Source organism: Cynara cardunculus (assembly GCF_001531365.2).
Source record: "Cynara cardunculus var. scolymus isolate 2C chromosome LG 3, CcrdV1, whole genome shotgun sequence".
NCBI classification, from domain to species: domain Eukaryota; kingdom Viridiplantae; phylum Streptophyta; class Magnoliopsida; order Asterales; family Asteraceae; genus Cynara; species Cynara cardunculus.
This window is the reverse complement of record NC_037530.1, coordinates 35542193-35550099: the sequence shown is the minus strand read 5'-3', so window position 1 is coordinate 35550099 and position 7907 is coordinate 35542193. Positions and strand designations below refer to the sequence as shown.

Here is a 7907-nt window from a genome sequence, read left to right as displayed (position 1 = left end):
TCCCAAATCTCATTGTGTCATATCATTTACCTTCAGTTGTTCTTTTAATATATATATATATATATATATATATATAGAGAGAGAGAGAGAGAGAGGTGAATTATTATACAACCCCTTATATTTGTACAACCAATACAACTTAATCTCAACCGTCCATTTAATTTGATAAATATGTAATTTCATAGAAGTTTTGATTGTTTCCTAATATAAAGTATTGATCATAATTAATGAACCTTATTCATTTTTCATAAATATTTAAATCATAATAAATGAACTCTCATCATTTTCATAAATATTTCAATTTATTGGGTTGCATTGGTTGTACAAATACGATGAGTTGCATTTGAAACAAACTCTCTCTCTCTCTCTCTCTCTCTCTATATATATATATATATATTTTGATATGACATATAATGCATTTTAATTTGCATGTAAATAAAAGAATATATGCATTGATGTAAATACAAATATTTGTTTGTGGATTCTAATTTCATTTATAAAGAAAAAATAAGTATGTTTGAAAACTTCTCATTAAACCACATTTTGGTTATTACTTTAATATATTTTTAATATTTATATTGATATATTAATTGATTGAGAACTTTTAATAGATTTACATATATATACTAGAAAAGGATCTCCCGATTACTTTGAGAAGATAATCGTTGGTTTGACCGACGAACTACGGGGAAAATGGACCTTCTTTCTTTTCAGAAAGCATTTTTGGAAAGTAACAATTCCATTCAGTTCATATATATATATATATATATATATATATATATATACTAGGTTCGACCCCGTGTATTACACGGGGTATTTTAAATAAGAAAAACTCTGGACATTAACTCTGGAACACCAAGAATTCAGAATTATATTGTTAGGCTGAAAAATAACTCTAGATTTAACTCTGAGTAAGAGGAATTCAGAATTGTCTTCTAAGTCTAGAAAATATCTACGAACATAACTATGAGTCACAATAATTCTGACTTCTTATAACTCAAAAACGTAACTCTGAAGAGGAGTTCAGAGTTGCATTCTAAGTCTGTAAATAAACTATATAACTAAGTTTGGAACAAAACAATTCAGAGTTATGTTATAAGTCTGAGAAATAACCAATATATGATGAGTTCATGTTTTTGATTTGTATCACTAATGTCATTAAAGTGTAATGGGATTAACTTGTTGACCAACGTAATCATGATAAATATCGAACAGGTAAGAAAGGTGCGGAATGCACACTTGTTTGAGTTTATTTTGATTTAAGGGTGAAGCCCCTAAACGACGGGAGTCCGAGGGCAGCACCCTCGGTGGCGGGGTCCAAGGGGCAGAGCCCCTGGCTGGCTAAAAAATGCTTCAAAAATCCGAATTTGAAATTTTAAATAAGGTTTTGATGACCACTCTAGAGTTAAATTCAGACTTACAACTCTGAATTTTTCCAGAGTTCTCATGCAGAAGACATCAAGAGACAGAGCTCTTACTCAAAAGTTAAGTGTCTCATATACAAAGTTCGTGCTGTATTCCAAGGAAGATCAAGGCTTAAACGCCAAAAAGGTTAAGTGCTTGATGCAGAGCCTCTGCATAGTACATGCATAGCCTCTGCATAGTACATGCAGAGCCTCGATTTGACTCGTGTTTTCATTCCAGTCTGTGTCTGCCTTATTTACATTTAGAGAGAGATTGTTATACCCCATGTTGTAAAAGTGTAAGTAAGAAGTCTCTTACTGTAGTCTTTAGGACTTAGTCTTTTGAAGCGGTCTGGACCAACAGCTCTCATGCAGAAGACATCAAGAGACATAACTCTTACTCAAGAGTTAAGTGTCTCATATACAGAGCCCATATTGTATTCCAAGGAAAATCAAGGCTTAAGCGCCAAAAAGGTTAAGTGATTGATGCAGAGCTTCACTCCAGACACAAAGCCTCTGCATAACACATGCAGAGAACTCTAAGTCTCCTACTTCTAAATCTGGAGGCGAAATCGTTGGACGGGTCTCTAAATCTGGAAAGGAGGACTCCAGATTTTGGAACTCTAAACCGCCAATTACTCTGCGAAGGCGGTTATACCACGAATACGTGAAATTAACCGTCCGAAGGGACACATGTAACTTAAATAGACATATTTGAACCGTAAGTGAAAATTGTGTCTAGATACATGTTTAGGTGGAAAAAATTAATAACCACCGCACAGAAATATGACACGTGTCCCAAAAGTTACTTATTTATTAGGATATATATATATATATATATATATGGTTCAAATGAAAACCGAGTTTGGGTTGTGAACCAAGGAACAAAGGAGAGTGCGACAAGTGTCCCTTATGTCCACTCGTTATTTATCATGAATAATGATGAATGTGTATTATTCATCATAAATGATGAATCATTTTAACATAGACCGTGATTGTGTGTTATTCATCATGCATATTTTATTATTTATCATGAATAGTTCATGTCACATTCGTTATTCATATTGAATGTGTACACCGGTGGTACGTGTCGCGCTCTCCTTTGCCCTCCGGGTTCACAGCCAAAAATCGATTTACATATGAATTTTTCTCTATATATATATATATATACACACACCTTTCTATTATTTTTGGCTCTCCCTGTTTATATATGATTTGAGTAATATGTGGAAACAGGTACATTTTTTATGGGGCCAAGTTGTGAGGTCTTTAGTTTATAAATGATCAACATATCAAATACTTAGCATGATACTTGCAATATTATTTTTTTATTTTTTTAACTTATTTGTTTGGCTTATTAAGATCGATATATGTTTATAAGATATTATTATTATAAATCAAGCAAAGCTATCTCTTCATCAACAGGTTTTCATCTGGTCTAAAAAAAAAGCTGACACTTTCTTCATATATTATTTCATGGTTTTTTTATGATATATAATTATATCGTTTCAAAATTAATAGAATTAATTGAGTTGCGTCGTGAGTTGGGAATATGGCATTAAACTCAAAAAATCCATTAATGCTTTTATCGTAGTGTTATGTCTTTATAGAGTGATAAAAGACGTTTTGACATCTTAACTCGATTTTTTATAATAAATTAATTTTTTATTATAATTTAATTAAAGTTTAATAATAAACTAATTTTATTTTTCGTTTATTAAAGTAATTTTTTAAGATAATAATTAAGTATTCTGTTAGAACCCAATGATTATCTTAATTATATTTTAAATGGTGTTTATCATGTAATTTGATTATGTTTATCTGCAGTTAATGTAATAAAAAAGTAACGAATTCAAAAAAAAATATATATATATATATATATATATATATATATATGATTTATAATTTTGATTGTATTATCATTGGTTTATCTAGTCTATATATAATTAACCAAAACTCAAATATAGATTTATATCTCAACAATGGACTTGCTTCTTCAATTTCTTCTTCTTTGTCTTCCCCTCCCACCTCTCCTCTATCTTCTTCCCAAAATCATCAAAAACAAATCAAGATTCAGTCGACCAGGCCCTCTTGGGCTACCCTTCATTGGAAACTTGCACCTGATCAATCCCTCAAGCCTACATACTTCCCTATGGCAACTCTCCAAATCATATGGTCCAATCGTATTTCTCAACTTTGGTTTCATCCCAGTTATCGTTGTTTCTTCAGCAAATCTAGCCAAAGAAGTCTTGAAACCCCAAGATCTTAAATTTTGCAGTAGGCCATCATTACTTGGCGTATCAAAGGTGACTTATAATGCTCACGATGTAATTTTTTCGGCCTACAACAAGAACTGGAGAGAGATGAGAAAGATTTTTGTGCTTCATTTGCTAGGCCCTAAAAGGGTACCATCTTTTAGACATATTCGTGAAGATGAGGTCTCAAGTGCCATGAAGAATATACATGGGTTGGCTCTTTCGTCTAAGCATGTCAATTTGAGTGAACTCATTAAGAGCGTGACGAGTAACATGATGTTAAGAGTGGGTTTTGGTAAGAGGTACCAAGATGGACATGAAAGAAAGGAGGTTCTTCGACTAATTACTGAAGTTCAGGCAATTTCAGCAGATTTCTTTGTTTCTGATCTTTGGCCTGGTCTGCCTTTTGTGGCTTTGGTTGATAGGTTATTGGGCAAGGTGGATCGGGTAGAGAAATGCTTCCAATATTCCGATTCGTTTTACCAACAACTCATTGATGAACACCTCAACCCTCAAAAACTTAAGTTGCATGAGGAAGAAGAGGATTTTGTTGACATTTTACTACGACTCAAGAAAGAGCAACTCTTCGACCTCACTTACGATCACATTAAAGCCATACTCATGGTAATCACTATATGTTCTCTTTATTGGCTGAATAAAAGTTTATTGGGGTGCCTTAATCCTGATCATATCTATTTCGCAAGCAATTTTTATTTCAACATCATTTGTGATGAAAACCGTAATATTTTAAATTTTATATTTGATCACTTTCATTCTTTGCTTTCTTTGGCTCCGGTGTCTAATTGTTTTGATTGTTGTTTTAGAATGTACTGGTAGCCGGAACAGATACTACTGCTGCTACAGTGGTTTGGGCAATGACAGCGCTAATAAATAACCCTAATGTAATGAAGAAAGCACAAGAAGAAGTAAGAAATGTGGTTGGAAACAAGGGTAAAGTAGATGAGGATGATCTTCCAAAAATCACCTATCTAAAGGCAGTGGTGAAAGAGACCTTAAGGTTATACCCTCCAGCTCCTTTTTTAGTACCTCGAGAAACAACAAAAGAAGCCATTTTACATGGCTACAAAATTAAGCCGAAAACCCTAGTTTTCGTGAATGCGTTGGCCATCGGAAGGGACCCAGAATGTTGGGAGAGGCCGGAAGAGTTCTTGCCAGAGAGATTTGTGGGAAGTGCTATTGACTTTAGAGGGAATGATTTCAAGTTCATCCCATTTGGGGGCGGACGAAGAATCTGTCCCGGAATCTCGATGGGAGATGTTATGGTGAATCTGTTACTTGCTAATCTTATTTATTTATTTGATTGGGATTTGATGGATGGCATGGGAAAGAAAGATGTAGACGACTTTTGGGTTCTGAATGGGATAACCATGCACAAGAGGAATGAGCTTTCCCTTTTAGCTCATGTGTATACATGTAAATAGTTACTATCCAATTATCTATTATTAATATATCCATGTACAAACAAATATTAAATAAATAAAAGATTACAAGTAAATTATGCATAAGTACAACTTATTAAAACTCCATACTTGAATTCGTCTAACTAACTACAGATAAATATAATCAAATATTGAATAAATATCTCATTTTAAATATAAAAAATCTAAAATATAATTATGATAATCATTGATAACTAACAGAATTTAATTAAGGAAATTACACCAAAACACAAAAAAATTTAAAAAGATTAATTTAATATTGATATCGATATGTTTTTTCAAAATTTTATGATTTTTTTTTAAATTTATATTTTATTCAAAAATAAAAACATTACCATTTTCTTAAAACCACATAAAACCAATGTTTACTTAAAATTCAATATTACAAGTAAATTATACAAAAATACAACTTATCAAAACTCGATTTTTGAATTCGTATAACTAATTGCGGATAAATATAATCAAATAGAGGATAAACATCTTATTTTAAAAAATAAAAAATCTAAAATATGATTAGGATAAAATTATCGAGTTCTAACAAAATAATTAATTATTATGTTTATAAGAAAATTATATTATTAAACCAAATATAAATTACTTCGTTATTGTACCTAAATTAAATTATAATAAAAAAATTGAATTAAAAAATTACACAAAAAATGAGGAATTTTAAATAGTTAATTTGATACGAATATTGATATATTTTTGTTATGCATAAAGTACTGTATATTGATGCATATTACTNGGCTGATGTGTACATTGGATGCAAGTAGGAAGTACTTATGATGATTGATACCTTAATCTCAGATTAAATTTTAGAATAGTTTGAGAGCTTACTTCAAAGTAGTTGGTGACCAACTAATGTCCAACCATGTTTTTGTGTATGTATTTGGATATTTCATCTTAAAAACTATTGTTTTGGCAGGTAGTAAAGGCTTTTATACTCATATTCCCCTGGGTACCTTCAAATATTCCCTCTCATCCCCAATTAAACGAGACTTTTTCTCAAAATAAATTTCTTATTGTTTTGGTATGAAATCACCACAATTAGACTGGAGTGTAATATATATTAGAATTGAAATTTATTCGTCAACCGAACATCTAGAAGATACCATTGTGATTGAATTATAAAGACATGTTAGTTACTGTGTGTGGAACTTGATGGAAAACATGTTCTCAACTACATACTTTTGTTTGCTAAAGGTGGTCATAGAGGTTATGAAAAACTGCACAAGTGTTGTTATTTGTTACCGAACTTTCAAACATACAAGGAAAAATGATGTAAATATTGCTAAAAATTTGGAAAGACCAAAGTTCTTTCTTTAATTTAGAGCCAAAAGGCTCGTCAAATTTTTGATGGAGCTAGTATAACTCATCTTCCAAGAACAATTCTAAAACAGCTAAACAGGTTTGATGAACATCAAGTGAGTGGAATGACACATACCATGTGGTTCCACACACTCACACACATATATATGGACGTGTGTGTGTGGATATATACCATTTTACTTACTTGCTTTGAGACAAGGAAGTTATGCACACCTCAATATTTTTCTTTATCTTATTAGGTTTCACTTATTTATGTGGTTCATCAAAACTTTTGATTAGACCTCCTCAACCTATTATGCAAACAATCAGCAATGCACTATCTCCATTACTGTTTATCCTCTCCTCTGCATATTGGTAAACAGAAGCATATGGTTTCTGTTTCTTTTCTGAACAGGGTGATGCCATTAAAGAAGGACAAACAATATGCTACTTGGACCAGTTCGCCACTGAACTTTCTTTGAAGGTGAGATATGATCATCAACATTTCTTGCTTTCCAGGAAAAATATTGTTGTTCATCACAATCTGATTACTTTTTGAAATTGTATTAAAAAATATTGTTCATCACAATCTGATTACTTGGACCAGACAAATATTATGACAAAATGTAAATGTTATCACGATGTAGCACACCATTTTCCAAAAGATTATGATAAATACTGTATGTAATGACAATGTACCACAAATTTATTATCAAAATGTGGTAAATTCTTTTAAAAAAAAAACATAATATTCATCATTCCAGAATGTTTAAAACAAACAAACACCAACAATAAAACCTGAAACTGATGTTTAGTAACCTAAAATCATGTTAGGGAATGTAATAAGAGGATACCTGTTTCTTCGATAGATATAATATCAACATCGTCTTCAACATCGTCGTCTAGGTCAATGGGTTGGCTTTCTTTATTTGAAAACTTGAACATCGATTTAGCCTTTAACCTACCGCTTCTTCTTCTTGTACCATTCCACATTACAGAAACAAGGGTTACGGGATTCTTCATATTAAAAATGTAGAACAGAAATCGATTTTACCTATTCCTTCGTTAGCCTCCATCGTTTATGTATAGAGTTGCACTTGCGATCAACTCTAGGGTTTAAGGCAATCGTCTCCTTCACGAACAAATTGACGGTATCTTCACTCTATTTGGATTCGAATTGAACAGTGTATATTAAGAATATTAACGGATTTGTAGCGCGCGACTCAAATCCGTCTCAATAAATTAAAAAACAAAATGACCATCTTGCCCTTATTCATATTATGTTATTAAATGACAATAATTTATTTTTAGAATTACATTAATTAAGATTCCTTTTAATTTTAACCATTGATTATTAGAATGTGTGCTTGAGATTGGTTCTCACAGTTACCACAAATGTACTAACCGGATCCTGGTTATTACCCAAGGTATTTAATACGTGATTATGGCTGATGTGTACATTGGATGCAAGTAGGAAGTAC

General features: G+C 31.8%; 1 protein-coding gene across 1 annotated transcript; it reads left to right on the top strand.

The window, feature by feature from the left end:
• Positions 1 to 3385: 3385 nt before the first annotated feature.
• On the top strand, positions 3386 to 5100 carry LOC112509194 (cytochrome P450 71A1-like). Its single transcript, XM_025114049.1, has 2 exons — positions 3386 to 4282; positions 4483 to 5100. The coding sequence occupies exons 1-2, from the start codon at positions 3386 to 3388 to the stop codon at positions 5098 to 5100; spliced, it is 1515 nt and encodes a 504-aa protein (XP_024969817.1).
• Positions 5101 to 7907: the final 2807 nt, after the last annotated feature.

Bases quoted from the DNA above. Each gene is read 5' to 3' on its own strand.
- LOC112509194 (XM_025114049.1), top strand. From the start codon at position 3,386: ATGGACTTGCTTCTTCAATTTCTTCTTCTTTGTCTTCCCCTCCCACCT. The intron at 4,283-4,482 runs GTAATCACTATA...TTGTTGTTTTAG, and splicing joins ACATTAAAGCCATACTCATG to AATGTACTGGTAGCCGGAAC.